We start from the raw sequence: 20181 nt of genomic DNA on the forward strand, positions 1-20181 counted from the left end.
TGTTTGTCAATTTAATGCAGAAATGGAACATAAGTCACAGAAAACAGAGGTTGCAGTGGTAGCTGCAGAAAGTTCTTGGGATTGCAAGGTTTACTGCAGAACAGTTGCAGGGGGTGTTGAGGGGCAGTGTTCTGTCCTCCCAGACCATTGGCCTAGAGTAGGATTATACAGAGTTAAGTAGTGGAGTGAGTGGTGGGTTTTTTAGGGAGGGCTATTAGTTGGAAGGTTAATTTTCCTTTACCATTTTTTCTATTTTCTATTACTGAAATTGAATGTAGGTAGGCCATGACTGGCCTCACACTCCAGCACAGTAGGTGACGGTGAATGCACCTAAAATTAGGATGCGATCCCCAAACCAGATCATAAAGAATGAGAAATAGATAATGTACGTGTAATTTCAAGTCAGTTAAGAACAAATTCTTATTTTCAATGACGACCTAGGAACAGTGAGTTAACTGCCATGTTCAGGGGCAGAATGACAGATTTTTACCTCGTCAGCTCGGGGATTCAATCTTGCAACCTTTCGGTTGCTAGTCCAACATTCTAACCACTAGGCTATTTGCCACCCCATGTGTGCCATTCAGAGGGTAACTGGGCAATACTACAATACTGCCTTTGAATGGGGTATGGTAGTACTGTAGGTGCCATGCACACTGGTTTGAGTGTGGGAACTGTGGGAAGCATTGAAGTCAACATGGGCCAGCATCCCTGTGGAAGGCTTTCATCACCTTATAGAGTCCATGCCCAACGAATTGAGGCTGTTCTGAGGGCAAAATGGGATGCAACTCAATATTAGGAAGGTGCTCCTAATGTTTTGTACACCTTAATGCGCGTTTTGGATTAAGGCCAGTTCAAGGCATTTTCAGCAGAAGACCACAAGGGGGCTTATTGGTCTTATTTCATTGGCTATATTCGCCTTTCCTTCCCACCTTGAAAGCGGGTACCCTCGCTCTCGTGCATACTGCTGAACAGAGCGTCTCGGGGACTGGTAAAACTTGTTTTGTTACAACCTCTAGACTATTGCCTACCCACTTGTGTTACCGACGCCTGTGTAACAGACCTTTAACGGAGTTTGTACTGAATGGAATAATATCTCTGGCGTCCAAGTTCTGAATCTGATGCGGTTTTCACAAGTGTGGGATTTGTAACACTGCGCTGGTGTGACATCGTTCGCATGTAAACCGATTGAGCAGGATTGACTCTTGGAAGTGGTCAAAAAATGGACTACTGTTAATTTTTATTCACAATGGGATTAAAACTATTTATTTTCCTCGGTTTATTCTGCGTCACCTCAGGTAGGACACACATTTGCCATTGACCATAATGTATTGTAGATAAAAATGTAAATGACTTGAGACACCCATTTTACAACAAAGTATGGTATAGGCGTTCATAAAATGGTATTGTTATTGTCCTGTAGATTAGTGTTTATCCTATCAATTTTCACTTATTATTCCAAATTGCCGGTTTAAATAGCAGCTGGAATTCTGTACACTTTGATGCGCATCTACCTAGCACCTTATAGCGGTTCGGAAACAGGTCACCGAAATTATGCTATGAATTGTGTCCATGCGTACTGTGTTTGTTTCTGTCACTTAAGTTTTAGGTTTCGGGGTTGATCCTGCTCTATGCATCAATGTTTTCGATGAATTGACGCTTGGAGAGGGTTTTGATGGAGTTACTCAAGTCCAGGGCTTCCACAGCGAGTCTCGGGCGTTCCACTTTCAAGGTAAGACGCTCCCATAAAGAAACCTAATAGGCTATATGCTATGTGGTATGTTGAAGGCGATAGGGCAAGAATGGTTAGTTGCAGTTTTTTCCTCATCAGAATGAGACAACAAAACAGCAGGCATTATGAGTTCAAAAACTCATGGCAAGGGAAAAAACGTGTTGCTTTCCATGTATTATTAGATTGACTGTCATGCATGGTGAATGGGTGTTGATGCTTTTGGAAGCTCTCACATAAAAGGAAAACATTCCATTTATACATATTGTCCACAATATAACCTGTTTGTTTGCACAACCATTTATTTTGACATACTTATCCTAGTGTTGTCATTTTCTCTCTGCCCTGGGATGCCACCTGCCCAAAGCAAAGAACAGTGTTCCCATAAGAGAGGGGGACACAGACATGCAAAGAATTATGGAAAGATTGGGCATAATGAGAAGTCAGCAAACAAAACCCCAGGCTCATGGCGATGTATGGAGTGTGGTTGATATCCTCACACATACTTCTCTGTAGCGACGCCAGCACAGTTACTGTATGTATAGTGCAGATGGAGCCCCTCTTCCTCTTTGAAGATAGGGGGACATGATGTCCCGTCCTCTACTCCAACGCTTATGCATTCCACCTAGGCGGGGTTCCACCCGCCCTCTCTCCTTCAGTTTGCCATTAATGTCACACAATGGAAACATGACTCAGACATCCCCATACATTCTTCAGCGTTACCCCTTATTTAATTTAGGATGTCTCTGTTAAGTAAGTCATGCTGGGTGGAGGCGAGGAGCGGAGCGGCAGTCAAACCTGCTGGCCTCTGTGTAGTGTAGTCACTGAGCAGGCTGTCTAGAGCGAGGGGAGCTGTCTGAGTCAGGAGAACATTCCCTAAATGTCAAACAGAAATTACCCAGAACGTGGTTGCCATGTTCTCAGAATATAAGATATTAATGTTCTAGACACGTTTCATGGGAAGATTGCGAGAACATTCCTGTGTTCAGTTTTCTGAGGGTTAGGAGAATATTCCATCAACATCCCACCAAACATACACAGACCACAGTTGCCATGTTCTCAGAACATAAGATATGAATGGTCTAGACACATTTCAAGGGAATGTTGCAAGAACATTTCTGTGTATCAGTTGTCAGCACATCACCTGATGGTCCCAAAGAAACATTCTCCCCAAAATATTTTGTTTCATTACACGGACCTGATTAACCTCTGATCTATTCACAGCTCTTTGTCAGTTGGCAATGTTAGGGACACACATGGTGCTTTTAACAGTGCGTTCTGTTGACATACATAATTATATTGCTCAGGTTCATTTAAAGTAATTAATTATTTTTTCAGCATGTCTTCAATTGGGATTTGAACTCAGAACCTCTTGGTTCACAGCCTTCCAATCTTTCTGCTACCCCACCATGTCTGTCAGTTATCAGTTAATCTATTTAATCTATCTATAATCTAATCTAGCTATTTTAGTGTTGGGGCATTTGACCCTGTTTTAATGTTACTCTTGATTCCCTATGAACAATGAAATAGTTGTTATTGTGTATACTTTTAAACAGAGCTGAGATTTACTTCAAAGTGTGTTTCAAGAAGATGACAGAGATGCTCAGCTATATATAAATAATAAATACTCATAAATTATGAGAGGTAGTGGAAATGTCATTTGTGCTCAAGGGGTAATCTTACAGATTCACTTATTTTAATGATAAACTGATTTGAATTATATCAGTTATGGGTGTTGTATATGTTACCAAATAATGACATTAACATACATTGCTTAGAAAGTGAGAGTAGTGTGACTCCCCATGTGGGTCTCAAACCCAGGCCACCAGCACCAATGAAGAACACCCTAGCCACTCTCCCAATAAGGGATGTCCCTAGACTGTACAGTATGTGCTTATTGGGCCAAAATAGTTAGGTCCTGTCCTGAAGCCAACCCTAACTCCTCTCCCTAGACACTTGTGTAGATATGAAACTGGGTAGATATAAGCAATAGGGCAAATTAACTTTGAAGTAAATCTCAGCTCTGTTAAAAGTACACAAGAAAAACGATTTTATTGATCATAGTGATTCAGGAGTACCATTTAAACAGGGTTATGCCCCACTAACATTATACAACTCTACAAAAAGCCCTAAAATTGCTGAAATAAGTCAGTCAAATCAATGATGAGAACCTGTTCATTAACTGATACAGACATGGTGGGTTAGCAGGATGATCAAACTGCAGTGAACCTAAAGGTTGAGAGTTCAAATCCCAGGGCTGGATATTTTTTATAATAATAATTGTACTAATGAAGATGCACAATATAATGATTGATGTGAAATGTAAGTTGAAAACACTGTTACACTCAAACAATGCTTTTATCTAAACTTGCCAACAAATAAAGAGCGGTTGTTCACCAATCAGCCTTGATGGGCTTGGCAACAGTAACAAGGGGTGATGTGTAATGATGAAACAAACATCTTTGGCGACCATCAGGCAACATCCTGACCACTGATACACAGTAATGTTCTTGCAACATTCCCATGAAACGTGTCTAGAACATTAATATTGAATATTCTGAGAACATGGTAACCAATTCCGGGTAAGTTATGTTTGACATTAAGGGAATGGTCTCTTGGAAACAGTCCTTGCATGTCACTGGAACATTCCTATGAAAACATTAGGTAATGACCTAATGAGACTCTTAAGAGAACGTTCTCTAAAGTTGTTTCATTCTTAAAGTTGTGTGAACGTTTGTTGCTAGCTGGGTGCCTGATTGCCCATGGGGATTGCTGGTATCTCTAGGAGGGGGAGAAGAAGGATACGTTTCTGTGGACTGGCTTGTATGAACTATGTGTGTGTGTGTTTGTGAGAGAGCTGGGAAGGTGGGGATTACATTTTAGAACTTCTCACCTGCTGCAGATTGCCTTTTGAAATGACCTGTCAGCCGTACAGTGAGTGGCAGTACTGTAGATATACAGAGGTAGGCCTCGGACTGATATGATAAAGCTGGAGGAAGAAATGTCCCTGTGCTACATATGAAACAGACGGCCACAACCAGAGCACTGAACTAGGATCAGACTCTGTCCTAACTGATCCTGGAAGAGGAGCCTACCATGGTCAGACAGCAAGCAGCCAATGAGCAGTATCCTATCTACACAGCTGCATGCATGTGAGCCCAGAGACCCACGTGCTGATTTTATGTCATCACCAGTGTCAGAAAGGCATTCGTTCTTGTTGAGTGTTTGAGCACTGAGCAGCACTGCCGGTGAAGTGTTTCTGTGTATCTGCTGGTGGTTATTCTCCTAACTGCAACTGCCCTGGAGGGTAGAGGGATGGAAGAGACTCATTTGTTATACAGCAGCGCTCCCTGTGTGTGTGTGTCAACCAAATAGGAGGCAACTAATGGGCTAACCTCTGGGGCTACAGCCACCAATGCCAGCTACCAAAGCTATTCTGGCAAAAACACTGCATTCCTTTGACTGATTCTGTGGTAGGACTTGTAACAGTAACTTGGAATCCAGGTGTTAGCCCTCTTAGTCCAACCAAATCCTTTATTCCAGAATTGCTTATGGTGGTTGAGTGATATTTGTGTCATCTCCGGGCCACCATAAATAGTGTTTACGCTTAACCTTTTATTTAACTAGGAAAGTCAGTTAAAAGCAAATTATTATTTACAATGATTGCCTAGGAACAGTAGGTTAACTGCCTTGTTCAGAGGCAGAACAACAGATTTTTACCTTGTCAGCTCAGTGATTCAATCTAGCAACCTTTCGGTTACTAGCCCAACGCTCTAACCACCAGGCTACCTGCCGCCACCATAGATTTAGGACTAGTGGCTGACACCAGCTCAAAGACTCTGAATGTCAGACAGCCAGTGGCTGAGTCGATCAGAGAATTTGGGAGAGAGTGCTGCCCCAGCAGTCCTGGAGGTGCCCTTGGCTCGGTTTAGTATTTGTTCCAGTAGAGCAGACACACAGTGGAGGGAGAGACCATCCTCCGAATGCAGATTTCCTGAGCCAGCAGGAGCTGGAGCTGGTATTGGAATATTCAGGGTGTAGGCTAGCCAAAAGGGGGCTACGTGAGGGTTTCAAGTTGCTGTTGAGTTTATTATTAATGTAATCCCCCTAGAGAGAGGTTCTCAAGCCCAACCCTCCCACGCAGATGCCTCAGCCTCAGCACCGATGTTTAAAGCAGAGTGTTTTGAAAAAATGCTATGTCATTTTCTAACTGGCAGTGTTACGCAATGTTGAGTGAGTCATGAATATTTTTATCGTCTACCTGTGGTAGAGCTCTGCTACCCGAGCCGAGCCTGATGGGCCCCAACATTATACATTGGGTAGGGCCTGTTTTCTTCCATCAATAACTAGAATATAGGTAGGGCTCGGGCATCATTAAATTGATCACTAACATTTTGAAGCTGAGCCAGTACAGTCATATCTTACTAAGATCAAAACATGCTGTCAGAAGTGCTTCAACCTCGTCAAATATAAGACAGGAGAGATTATTTCACAGAAATAATAATGTTCCTTGAGTTTTGTCTGGGTTTAGAGTGATGAAAAGTAGTTAACAGCTCACTGCTCTGTCTCGTCATTGAGCAGAGAGGCCCAAGCGGAGCTGTTGCTATGATTACTCACAGACTCAGAGCCGCCATGAGCAGAATGCATGCAGAGCGAGCCTCCTTTGCACAGGGAGCCAGTGACCAACAGAGAGGAGCGGCTAATAGATTTACGGTCATGGCTAGAAGAAATACAGCTTTTGTCAAATTACCTTCAGATTTGACTTTTCATAGCAGGTTAAGAGAATTAACGTAGCAGGTTACGTGAATTAGGTTAAGAAAAGGCTTAGGGTTGTTATTGGCTAAACAAATTAACTTTTGACGATAATTTTACAAAAGCTGGATCCCTTCTAGCCACGATTTGTATTTAATAACTGAGGAAGTTATTTCTGATTTCAGGCAGGCCTGGACTTTAAATTTGACAGGAGGAATCGGGCCTGGGTAGGGTAGGGCCTGAATGTCGCAGGCATAGGTAGGGGTCGGGCTAAAAATTAATGCCCATGCAGAGCTCTAATCTGTGATATATTATTTGTTCTCTAATATGGCCGTTTAGGATTTTGTTTATGTTTGGACTGACTGGTCCCACTTGGTCATTCTGTGCCAGGAATATTTATGCAGCTCACAATAATAGCATTTCAAAATAAACAAATACCCTGGGTTAAATAATCTATGGTTCTATTTCAATACCTCAGGTAAAATCACGTTCTCCCTTCTATAGTATCAATTATCACCAGTACAGTTCAATTCAGAAAATTATATTCAAATACAGTATTTAAGTCTTACCACATAACATGGGGTGATCAGTTACTGTTCAATTGAATTTTAGAATGTGCTAAACAAGTGACTTAAGTGAATTTGACTGTGGTATGATCGTCATGCCAGATCCGGTATCTCAGAAACAGCTGCCTTCCTGGGCTTTTCACACACACAACAGTGTCAAGGGTTTACAGAGAATTGGGTGACAAACAAAACAAAACATCCAGTCATCGGCAGTCCTGTGGGCGAAAACAGTTAGTTGATGAGAGAGGTTCGAATGAGACAAACACAGTAGAGCTGTGGAGAATAGTGTACTTCAAGAAAAGGTCCTCTTGAAAAGATTTCTTCAGATGTCTTCTTTCTTTGCATGTAATGGAAGATGTCGTTCTCTCTGGGTAGGCTCGCCATCCAAGAAGACTCAAACGCCATTAAAAAACCTGTATACTATGAATTCATAAACTGTACTTGGCTCCAAAAGGGGGCTTCGCCCCATACCGCATTGGTAATAAAGCATAATTTGTTCGACCGCAACTTCTGGGGTAGCTAGCTTTAGCTTGGTACCTAGCTAGCACCAATACAACCAGCCTGAAAACAATGACCAGTAGAAACTGCAGTCATTTTCATTATTCTAAGCAATGATTTAGGAATCCTTGTGAGTAAGTATTAGCTAGGTTGCCACTTGTTATTCGCCTATTGAAATTGAACTTCAGTTGATGAAAATAAATAGCTAGCCAGCTACTTAACCCTGTTGCCCAAAGCTAACATTATAAGCAGACAGCTAGCTTCATCTGGCTAGTGAGGCTCGACCGTACTGGGTTTTGTGTTGTGAAGCTAGCCACAATAAGGATTAGGCACAATAGTGGAATTTGTGGTTTGCCTTCAAAATAAAAGTATGAATTTTAGAATGGGCTAAATGCCTACCTTCAAACTCAGTACCTCTTTGCTTGACATCATGGGAAAATCAAAAGAAATCAGCCAAGACCTCAGAAAAAAATTGGTGTAGACTTCCACAAGTCTGGGTCATCCCTGGGAGCAATTTCCAAATGCCTGAAGGTACCACGTTCATCTGTACAAACAATAGTACGCAAGTATAAACACCATGGGACCATGCAGCCGTCATATCGCTCAGGAAGGAGACGCGTTCTGTCTCCTAGAGATGAAAGTACTTTGGTGCGAAAAGTGCAAATCAATCTCAGAACAACAGCAAAGGACCTTGTGAAGATGCTGGAGGAAACGGGTACAAAAGTATCTATATCCACAGTAAAACGAGTCCTATATTCGACATAATCTGAAAGGCTGCTCAGCAAGGAAGAAGCCACTGCTCCAAAACTGCCATAAAAAAACTGACTACGGTTTGCAACTGCACATGGGGACAAAGATCGTACTTTTTGGAGAAATGTCCTCTGGTCTGATGAAACAAAAATAGAACTGTTTGGCCATATTGACCATTTATGTTTGGAGGAGAAAGGGTGAGGCTTGCAAGCCAACGAACATCATCCCAACCGTGAAGCACGGAGGTGGCAGCAGCATGTTGTGGGGGTGCTTTGCTGCAGGAGGGACTGGTGCACTTCACAAAATAGTCGGCATCATGAGGACAGAAAATTGTGGATATATTGGAGCAACATCTCAAGACATCAGTCAGGAAGTTAAAGCTTGGTCACAAATGGTTCTTCCAAATGAACACAAGCATATTTCCAAAGTTGTGGCAAAATGGCTTAAGGACAACAAAGTCAAGGTATTGGAGTGGCCATCACAAAGCCCTGACCTCAATCCCATAGAAAATTTGTGGGCAGAACTGAAAAAGCTTTTGCAAGCAAGGAGGCCTACAAACCTGACTCAGTTCCACCAGCTCTGTCGGGAGGAATGGGCCAAAATTCACCCAATTTATTGTGGGAAGCTTGTGGAAGGCTAGCCAAAACGTTTGACCCAAGTTAAACATTTTAAAGGCAATGATACCAAAAACTAATTGAGTGTATGTAAACTTCTGAACCACTGGGAATGTGATGAAAGTAATAACTGAAATAAATAATTTTCTCTACTATTATTCTGACATTTCAAAATCTTAAAATAAAGTGGTGATCCTAACTGACCTAAGACAGGGAATTCTTACTAGGATTAAATGTTTTTACTAGGATTGAATATTTGGCTATGTAAACTTTCGACTTCAACTGTATATGTATGCTATTCTACTGTATTTTAGTCAATGCTACTCCTACATTGTTCAACCTAATATTTATATATTTAGGTTTGTGTATATTGTTGCGAATTGTTAGATACTACTGCTGGAGCTCGGGACCCAAGCATTTCGCTACACACGCAATAACATCTGCTAAAAATGTGTATGTGAGCAATAAAATTAGATTTGATTTACTCTTCGAGTTCCTTCCCTGACTGCGATCAGAGACTGATCTACCTTGCAGTAAAGATGTCTTCTATTATCCAATTAAATAGTCTCTGCCTTAATCTTTGGATCTAGTTTTCCACATTAATAACAAAGAAATAAAATGTACAAATAGAATAAACTGCTATTAAAATGTCTTCTCTATGGTTACACAACATGTGCGTCTCAAAAGTTACCGTGAAATGGCATCTGACTGCCTGCATTAGCTAGTGCTTTGTACGTTTCAATGTGTCACTCAACTAACAAATAACTTTGAACAAAGTACCAATAAGTTGACTTTTCTACAATATATTAGTAGCACCAAATGCATCCGTTTGATATATTGTTCACTTGGGAATATTATTATTACTGCTACAAAAGTTGCTTAGCAATTAGCATAAGTTACACCATTTACATTCACTAACATATAGAAAAGTTAGCTTTGGCCCGCTAACGTGGCGCTAAATCAATAGCTTCATTAATGAAAATAAAACTCATCAAGTAAATGGTCCACAAATGCATTCAACCACTTCAAGATGTTGCAATGAATAGAGCATCAATTATCAGCGTTTTTCTGAAAATATATGCACGTTTTACTCATTATTTTTGCTTTAGAGCATAGGAGAGAATGTGCCATAAATGACGCTTCCTCTACATGGCTTGCTCGACATTGCAACGATTGAACTGTCGAAGGTGGGACCTAAAGGATTTGCGCACTTCTGATTGGGTGATAATCTAATTGGGTTGTTTGTTCACATTTACATAAATATTTCACCCATTGTTTTGACCTGGGTTACACACAGTTGCATTTTGAGAGCGATGACATGAAATGTTGGAGAGGAGTGTTGTAAACCTGACCAGTGTTACTTCAATCAGAACACCGCTGTGATCTTTTACTTGCTGTTTTTGCTTTGTTATGGGTAAAGTCAGGCATCTTCATCATTTGAAACCAGGGCCAAAATGAATTTAAATGTTTCCCAGTGAATTCATATCGTCCTTGAGAGGCTGTTTACATCTCAATAAACTAAGTTCTTCCCTGTACAGTATACAGTAAAGAAGTCACTCTGAAAAGACAGGAAGATATGGGAGCAAAAAGGATTGTGAGAGTTAGGTTAATGTACTGTAGGGCAGCTTTTCAAAGGGAGCTTTTAAAGGCACCTGATCTAAATACTAAACATATGAACCATTGATTAGATTGGCAGTATTTATTTTGCAATGGTAGGGAAGCATTCACTGTTGTGCACGGACTTAGAGTTCAGACAGACAAAATAAGGTATTATTACTCAGTGACAGATTAGAGTCAATCCCTATGATGGAGACTATCGCCTGGTATGAAACCATTTAAAGCTGTTTATACTGGATCCTGCAGATAAGATTAGCGTGCCGGCAAGGCTAACACAAGGCTGTGCTTCCCAGGAACACTCTCTGAGATTTTGGACTTCTTACTCTGTCAATGCTTTTCTTGATTCCATGAAAATGTAAATGTTTTCTTATTTTTTTCAGTAATTATCTGTGTGCATTAGTTTTAATGAAACATTGAAAGCGCTGCCGATGTGAGATAAGGTATGCCGATGTGAGAGGGGGGGGGGCCTCTTATCAGAGCAGAGTCTCATCCACTCCTTTTTCATGTGGAGGGTTTTTGGGAGGTTTACTGGTAGGGTACTACTGTCTGGTGGTAATCTTATACCATGAGTGAGCAGCACTGTTCCAGGGGTCCTATCTCTGTGCTTTAAATGCAGGCTTCTCCATGGACAGCCGTGCTTATCAGTAAGTCCTAGAAAGGGGTCCGGTGAGCCCCACGCTGCCCCTCCCCCCACTTGGGCGTCTCCCCATCCACCATGGGGAGGCAGGCTGTGTCCTGGAGAAGAGAAACTACTAACAGATCAAAGGCTGATGGCATTCTGTGGAGCCTTGTGGTGGGGCTTAGTCCCAAGGTCCCTCGGCCCAAACTGCCCCCTAACCATTGTGTCTGGGATTGAGGTATCACTGTGGTCCTCCCCTTTCCTTGCCCAGTCACACTCGCCATGCTTAGGTCTGGCACATGACTGACCAGCACTGCACTCTACCATCTTCGGGATGAAGTCTTTTTCTTGAGTTTAGTTTTGTTTCAAGTATGACAAATAAGCTTAATGTATTTCTGTTGTAGAAAATTCCACGGGATCTGACTGCAATTGTATAATTTTTCCAAAGGGAAAAAATGCACCAAACCCTTTATGGGTCACTCTATTTGATCTGTAATTGTGATTCAATGAGGCGGTCTACTAAGACACTTCAAAGCATTAATCATTTCCACCAATGTCCTACATTTATTATGAAAAGTGGTCACTTATATTTAATTATTCATTCAGAGGCTTTCTGTTGCTACCATCATAACTGCAAAAAGTGAATCTAGACAAGCCTAAATATATTTTGAGTGATAATTCACTTTTTAAAATAAATCCTCACCTAACTAAAATTATCTAATCTCATTGGGGGGGTAAAATAAGCACAAGTATCTACCAATGACGTTAGGTAATTTAGCATGGTAATAGACACTAAGTGAATTCTTACAATATAAGATATTTAGGCTTGCTTATATTTCCCTTTTTGCAGTGCAGGTTATTGCTTTAGCAGACTACTCTGGTACATGTCATCACACCATCTGACCCACCTCAGCCAATAACACCTTTAATGATAGTAGCTCTGTTGAGGATGTACCCAAGCACTGTATCTGTCTAGTTGACCTAAAAACCAGACAACCTTTTTGTTCTGACAGAAATGACTCAAAACATGGCCTCCCCATGGAGTAGCCTAGCCAGGATCAGACAGATGCTAATGCTAGCAGCACACGCTACACTCCTTCTCTGAAGACTGTATAACGTGCTTCTCTCCAGTCACATGCATAGCACATGTCTCTACTCTGTGTGCTCACCCTGCACAGTGCCAGGCTTCATCATGGCCTTTTTAGCATTTTCATATTACATTGTGTTAATTGGCTACTCCCACCAGCTGGAAGTAAAATGTTTATGCGCTGACGAAAAGAGAGGCAGCGATGCTAGCTTAGCTTCCTGTAGCTCTAAAGTGTGCCATGGCATCATGCATGCATCCCCTGGCTGGGAGTGAACCCTTTGATGTGATTTGCTTCTGAGAAACATCATCATTTATTGATGCTTCCATTAAAGTAGCATAGATGTCTGGGTGGAGTTAGGGGGAGAAGGTGGCACACTAGTGGGACTGGAGAACAAAAGACTAGCTACAGAAGACTAGCTGCAGAAGAGTAGCTACAGACTAGCCAGGCTACACAGAGATCTGAATTTCCACCGCACTTATTCCTTATATTTTCTTCTTCTTCAATCCTTCTTCTTATTTCTTCCTTCTTCCTTCCTTTCTTTCCTTCTTCAAGCTCAAAAGGAGCTCAAAAGGTGCAGCTCTGAAGCTGCTTGTCGGAGACTGTTCAGCTTCATAGGAGCTGACATCTTTTGTTTGTATTCTCTATAACAGCCAGATGTGTTCTGCTGTAATTTGGATAGTTTCAAGCTGTGTTGAAATACTTATTTTAACTGTCTGTACCAACAACTGAGGCATTTGTGAATCACGCTAACGGGGGTTTGTTTCTCTGTTTTGGCTCTGTTTGGCTTCAGTTGAGACACATTTACATTTGAGTAATTTAGCAGACACTCTTATCCAGAGCCACGGTGTAACACTGATCGCCCTGTTATTAATCTAAACACTGGTTGAAATCATCCTTCATTTCTAATATGGCACTATGGTTGAACAATCATGAATATCATTTGTATTTTGCAACAATGATAACCTGTAATGAATAAAAACACATGCAAATGAAATGCCTACGTAAATAATGCTAATGTATTTGAATGCTCAAGTGCTACTACAATATTGCCTTTTTAATGACCAAACTGCCAACCATCCTTTCCCAAGGTTCGTCCAGGGAGGTGAAGGCTCCTGAGGATGTGTCTGAGCGGATGCTCCAGAAGCTGAGGGGCCGGAGGGAGTTCACCGTTGTGGTCACCCTGAAACAGGAGCACTTCAACTCTGGGGTCATCCTATCCATCCACCATTCTGAACAGAGGTATGGCCAGAGCCATTACAAATACGTACTGAATACAATGCTAGAGTCCTCACAATACCCACTGACCACAATGCCAGAGTCCACATAAAACACACTGGTCAGAGAATGAATGGCTCACCTTTGCAGTGAAGTCCATAAAAAAAATATGGGATTGTCATCTGTGCGTAAAATGTGTTGAGGGTACATACAGTATTTTTGTAAATCTGTTAGTGCTGCAGGAATCAGATGACAAAACAGACTAAACAATGCTGTACAGAAAAAGCACACAACACTTACACCAACACTTTATTCCTAGTACATCACCAAACTAAACACAAAACTGTGGTGATTGTGAACAGTTAGTTAGTTAGCTAGTATGCTGATCTGTTTTCCAGATTCCAGCCACATAATGTGTTGATTGAACTGTGTATATTAAAGTCAGCGCAGAGTAAAGACCTCATAGCGACGTTAATGACTTTCCCCAGCTCTGATTAGCTGAGCCAGACTGTGTGCAGGATGTGTGTTCACGCTACAGAACCATTGTTTCATTTGGTTTAGAAATGGGTTGTTGGGGGATCTCGGCAGGCAGTGTTACTGGATTTGTGCAGCTGTTATATTGTGCATGGCTGGAGGACAATAACTCATTAGATTCGGTTTGTAGATAAATCCACTCCACCGCTACAGTTCTTCTAAATGGCTGTTTTTCTTTTGAATAATGCTTTGAAGTGAGTAGAAGTCTTTAAAGCCAGAGCTGATGAATCCGTATTGGCAACTCTGTCAGCTCTTTCCATTAGTGTCGCTACTTCACATGGGGAATCTCAACGGACTAGACCGAAGGAAGGCAGGGGTTTCCTGGAATACCAATGTACCAATGAGTTTACTCCTCTCACTCACATTACACATATGCATTAGTGTTGTCTCGCTGAAGCTGTCCTTGACAGCCGTTGTGTAGCATTAAGCTTGCACTTCAAGTGATTGGATATTGAAAGGGTTTGCAGATCTACAGAGGAATGTGTCATGATTCTTTGAAACAGGGTGAAGCACTTATAATTTACCATGGGGTGAGTGCGGTGCACAATCCACTTTACTGGAAGGATTCTGATTCAGGGAATGAACAGGAAATGTTCAGCTATCTGTAGAGTTATGGGTGTGGTCTGTCCTCAGTTTTACTGCCTTTTTACCTCTGTTAGTGATGTTGTGGTTGAATTGGGTAGTGGGCACGTGCACTACATGGCCGAAAGTATGTGGACACCCCTTCAAATTGGTGGATTCGGCTACTTCAGCCACAGCCGTTACTGACAGAGACAGGTGTATAATATCGAGCACACAGCCATGCAATCGGCATAGACCAACATTGGCAGTAGAATGGCCTGTACTGAAGACCTCAGTGACTTTCAACTTCGCACCGTCATAGGATGCCACCTTTCCAACAAGTCAGTTTGTCAAATTTCTGTCCTGCTAGAGCTGCCCCGGTCAACTGTAAGTGCCTTTATTGTGAAGTGGAAATGTCTAGGAACAACAACTGCTCAGACGCGAATAGGTAGGCCACACAAGCTCACAGAAGGGGACTGGCGAGTGTTGAAGCACGTAGTGCGTAAAAATGTTCTATCTAATGGGAAATCTTCCCAGAAGAGTGGAGGCTGTTATATCAGCAAAAGGGGGACCAACTCCATATTAAAGCCCATGATTTTGGAATGAGATGTTCGACGAACAGTTGTCCACGTACTTTTAGCCATGTAGTGTATATGTGTCTCTCTCCATATTCCATCTGCTCATTATTTCAGGATCCACTTTAGACAAACTTGTGTCCATATATATTCCTCTCTCCATCCATATTCTGTCTGCTCGTCCCTGCAGGTTCCTGGAGTTGGAGAGCAGTGGGCAGCGCAATGAGGTGCGTCTCCACTACCGCACCAAGGGTCAGAAGGCCCACACCGAGGTGTTTCCCTACAGCCTGGCAGACGGACAGTGGCACAAGGTTTCTGTGGCTGTCAGTGCCTCCCACATCATACTGCACGTTGACTGCAACAGGTAGGCTAAATGTACTGAGATATAAACATGTTTCATTTAATCCAGTATTATTCCCAGTATAAACAACCTATAATAAGTAGGGAATAGGATGACTGAAGAGGGTGTATTTTAGTGTTCGAGGCATTATTACCAATCAATTTCATCAAATATGTGACTCACCACCTGGATTTGGTCTTGTTTTTTTAAAAAGTAAAAGTAAAAGTAGAGACTCAGAGCTACAAAATGGTATATCATACACTGCATTTCTGAGTAACAATGGAAAGTAATTATGCTTTGGAAGTTGATGAACTTGTAAACTCACTTTTTAGAATGTTTTGGTATCTAGTGAAGAGCTCTTCTTTGTCTACACCCATTCAGCATCGTTGACACCCTCTTAAGCTTGAGCCCCACCCATCTCGTTTCGCTCTCGGAGCGTTCAAAGCGCACACTTGACGCTCTGGATGATTTGTTTACCTCTGGATAGCATGAAAACAGCCTAACCAGTTCTGCTGGCAACAATTTCATGACTCTTTTTTTTGCCGACGTTTACTGACACCGGCCATATTCAATGGGTGTTTTACACTTTAGCTTAAGACATGTAGCTAGCTAGCTAGGTAAACAATGAACCTAGCTAGGTAAAGAACGTATAAGATCACACACGTCACGTAACGTTAGCTAACGAGCCAGCCAGCTAACGTTAGCTAGTTAAACAACAATGAACATCGTGCCAAATCATGTCGCTAGTACCCTGCATGAATCTGCTGGGAGCTAACCAACCAGGTTCAATGTTAACTAGCTAACATTAGGCTCTAACTTGCAATGCAAACGACTCTGGGATACGAATAATAACGCTATACACGTAACGTTAGCTAGGGAGCCAGCCAGCTAATGTTAGCTAGCTAGCTAACAGTACACTTTAGCTTGAAATGAAAACACTCTGACAAAATCAGAAACTTGTAATATCTGAAAATGTAGCTAGCTAGACTATCGTACCCGTATACATCATCATGCATGATGGATGGTGCTCCCTGTCACGGATGCCATGCCACGGTTGCCCTTAGTTTGAAGATGTAATCCGGTGTTTTCTCTTTAGCTATCACACTCCAATTCCACTGATTTCAAAACTCGATCTTCCAGAAAGTGGTGAGCAACACTTACGCAGCTCCACTACACAATACATTTTTAAAAAAGCCTCGTTCAACAGGATTACCAACAGACTGACCAACTCAAATAGACAGAAGCCCTCTGTATGGCAGACCAATACGAACTCCTCTTTCGGCATGTCTAGCCCACTCATTATCTCAACCAATCATGGCTAGTGGAAAGGTTGCTGACTTTTTCTGTGGCTTAACCAACAAGGCTCATAACTGTAAAGTTTTATTCGTATTTACAGATGGCATATACGTTTCTTATTAAGGGACATGAAAGTTCATATGTTCCAGAAGGCATTTCTACCAAAAAACACATTTTGATAAAACATTTTTTTTTTTAAGAATGGCTCTCCTGTGGAGTCATGACTTGCGACATATGCGTAGTTTCCTGAAACGGGTCACATATTATTACTGTTACAAGCTTTAGTGGTAGTACTATTAGAAGGTGTGGTGTGGTTGGCAAATACAGTATGTATTATGATGAGCAGTAATCATGGTTTGTGGACCCGTTCCTGTCTTTCTGTCTCTGTAGGATCTATGAGAGGGTGGTAGAGATCCCATTCATGGACATCCCTGAGGACACAACCTTCTGGTTAGGGCAGCGGAGCAGCGCCCATGGCTTTTTTAAGGTAAATATTACGTTTTGTAAAGCTGAAGACTCTTCATGGTGGCTTAGGTTTGACGGTGTGGCATAAACGGTGCTGATGCTGCTTAATAAATTATTCAAATAATTGAAGAGGAAATTAAGCGCGTTGGCTCATGGACGTTGTTTTCCCACATGCCACCCTGGTACGTACCCCGCACCCCCCTTCCCATCCTCGGTTGTTTATCCCTGGACTTGTTTTATTTATTATGGCTGGGAATTTAATTGCTCGCATTTTCTCAAGACTGCCAATGTAATTTGTGCATTCTTTCTCGTTTCTCTCCCTCACTGCTAAGAATTCATTTACAATTGTGTCCCATAAATTGTTTCTCCCCTAGTCTGCTGCTGTATGCATTGCCACCGTAATTATCCCACTAACACTGATTTGGGAGAAATCATTAAACTCTCTGGACCGTGCTCATTAAACATGGTCCATTGTTTATCAGACATGAAGACATGTATCACCCCTCACAGCGGTTTAATCCACATGGGAACATCCTTCCCATATTGAAAACTTAGAGTATAATGTCAGCTTTAATGTCGGATTTTACCTATTTTAACCACACTGGTACTACTTTTTGTTTGCTGTTGGGCAGAATGTGTATGTGTGTCTGTGTGTTGAACTGCGCGTGTATAATTTTGTGTGACGCTCCTGGCTGTTGCATTTACTCTGCGTTAATTGGCAGATGAAAGAAGACTTGGAGGTCACCCACTAATCTTGACGTGTGCCCACCACACCTCCCCCTTTTGTGCCTCTGAAGCCCTGATTAGTGCTGGGAAAGGAAAGCCACATCTCATCTAAAGGAAAACCCCTTCATTAACAATCAGACATTCTTTCTCTCGGTTTGGATGGGGGTTTAGAGGAAGCAAAAATTGCATCCCCAGCAGTATAGTGGCAAACACTTTGGGATGATACCCATTCAGTAGTTGGATATTATAGCATCCTACATGTATAAAATACCTTGATGTGTGTGAAGTAGAAGTCCATAAGATGATTTATTCACAATTGATTACCAATTTAGTTGCATTTAGATCTTCATCTTTCATTAAAAGACACTGTGTGTGGTTTACAGCTGTAGTCTACATCTGGAAAGTAATCATGCACTCAATAACCTTTCACACTAAATGCACACATTCATCAGTGATACATACATGCATTATCGTCCCTGGTCTAATGGTTTTTCAGCCTTCCACTGAGTTAGTCTAAATTACCAGAAGATGGAAACATATTTAACAAAACATGACTCATGCCTGCTTCCATCTCGCATGATGTTGCCATGAGAAATCAGCTAATTGGTTTCTTTGGATTTGAATTCATGGCCAGTAAATTAAAGTGGCAAGACAATAAAAAAATATCATAAGTTGCGTGGCTCCAGAGAAGTACATGCACTCAAGGAATGAGATGGGCCAGGTTTCCATGGTTACTGAGTGTCTGGATGTGTGCTTCGACCACACGATGATAGGCTATACAATGAGGATACCTATGAATCAAATTTAATGTGTATCTCATAGCTATGCTTATCAAAGGGAATCAGAAGAAAACAGAAATTGAGATTACATTCATTATTGGTTCAATTTACATCCCATTTCAGTCCAATTAACTCAACGGACATCAGGCTGTACCAGTCCAGAGAAGACATTAACTCAGAATAAACTTGTCAGACTCCCTCCCTTCTATCGAAACATACATTTCCAGTAACAGTTTTCACTAAATATTTAATACAGTTGTTTACTTATAGCACAGTATTTATTGGGCTTTGTGCGTGACTTGAGGTGTGTGTGTGTGTGTGTGTGTGTGTGCGCAAAGAATATTAGACCATCTCTCTTATCTATTTTCTACCTATTGCACATGTAGTTGTCCTAGCTTCTCTTTATATAACACCATCCACGGCACTGTGATGACGGCTATCCTCTCATTTAGGGGTGCTATCTGTGATCAAGTAGAACACATTTAGTCAGACGAGACAGTACGCTCTGTGCTGGCTGTAACTAAGCCAGTGTTTTTTTCTATGTGTGTCTGCAGGGTGTAATGCAGGACGTTCAGATATTAGTCATGCCTCAGGGATTCATCTCCCAGTGCCCAGATCTCAACCGGAGTAAGTCCACACCGTAGGAGGATGCTGAGGAGAGAACAGCTCATAATAATTGCCAGAACGGAGCAAATGGAATGGTATCAAACACCTGGAAATCATTTGTTTGATCTATTTGATACCTTTCCACTACTTATTGGTGCAGTCATATAAAAATGTTATTCATCTGTAACAAAGTTGTGTAAACATGTTGTCTCTGTGGTCTGTTCTTTTCTAGCTTGCCCAACCTGCAATGACTTCCACGGACTGGTGCAGAAGATCATGGAACTGCAGGATATCTTAGCCAAAACATCCAGCAAGGTACTGTAATGTGTCCTGATCATAAACCTTTGTTGTCAAGGCTGATACCTCAGGCGAATCATTTCTGTTTCAACAAGTTTCATTCACCATCAAAGGGCATCTATGGTCTACCTACAGTCCCTTTGGAAAGTATGCAATATTTTGATACAGCCTTATTCTAAAATGGATTAAAAAAAAAAATTATAATCCTCAGCAATGTGTCGTGTCTTTACTATCATTAACTGAAGACTGATAGTTTTTATCAAAGATTCTCTGTAATTAGTTACTATGCGATCAACTGATTAATCACGTAACTAATTAACTAGGAAGTCGGGGCACCAAGGAAAAATATTCAGATTACAAAGTTATTTCCTAAAATAACTTTGCAGATATTTTTATCTGATCAATTAGTCTTCGAATTAATGAATTATTTGCTGTACCACACGTTAGTCTCATTACAAACGTCTCATTCCAAATAGTTGCTTATTTGCACGAACCCAGGCTTCACTGAGTCATCCATGCATCAATTGTCTTAAATCATTTATTTATTACTAACTAAG

General features: G+C 41.4%; 1 protein-coding gene across 1 annotated transcript in view; it reads left to right on the forward strand.

Moving 5' to 3' along the window:
- Positions 1-848: 848 nt before the first annotated feature.
- The window catches only part of LOC110508655 (protein kinase C-binding protein NELL2a), an 81579-nt gene continuing 62246 nt past the window's right edge, over positions 849-20181 (forward strand). The window contains exons 1-7 of the mRNA XM_021589385.3: positions 849-1295; positions 1601-1729; positions 13319-13469; positions 15306-15479; positions 17142-17238; positions 19276-19348; positions 19560-19642. Of these exons, the coding sequence (XP_021445060.1) occupies positions 1247-1295; positions 1601-1729; positions 13319-13469; positions 15306-15479; positions 17142-17238; positions 19276-19348; positions 19560-19642 (756 nt within the window). The 5' untranslated portion in view covers positions 849-1246. The remainder of the gene's footprint in view (positions 1296-1600; positions 1730-13318; positions 13470-15305; positions 15480-17141; positions 17239-19275; positions 19349-19559; positions 19643-20181) is intronic.

This window comes from Oncorhynchus mykiss, chromosome 1 (assembly GCF_057628025.1).
Source record: "Oncorhynchus mykiss isolate SJ-2025 chromosome 1, ASM5762802v1, whole genome shotgun sequence".
Taxonomy (NCBI): Eukaryota; Metazoa; Chordata; class Actinopteri; order Salmoniformes; family Salmonidae; genus Oncorhynchus; species Oncorhynchus mykiss.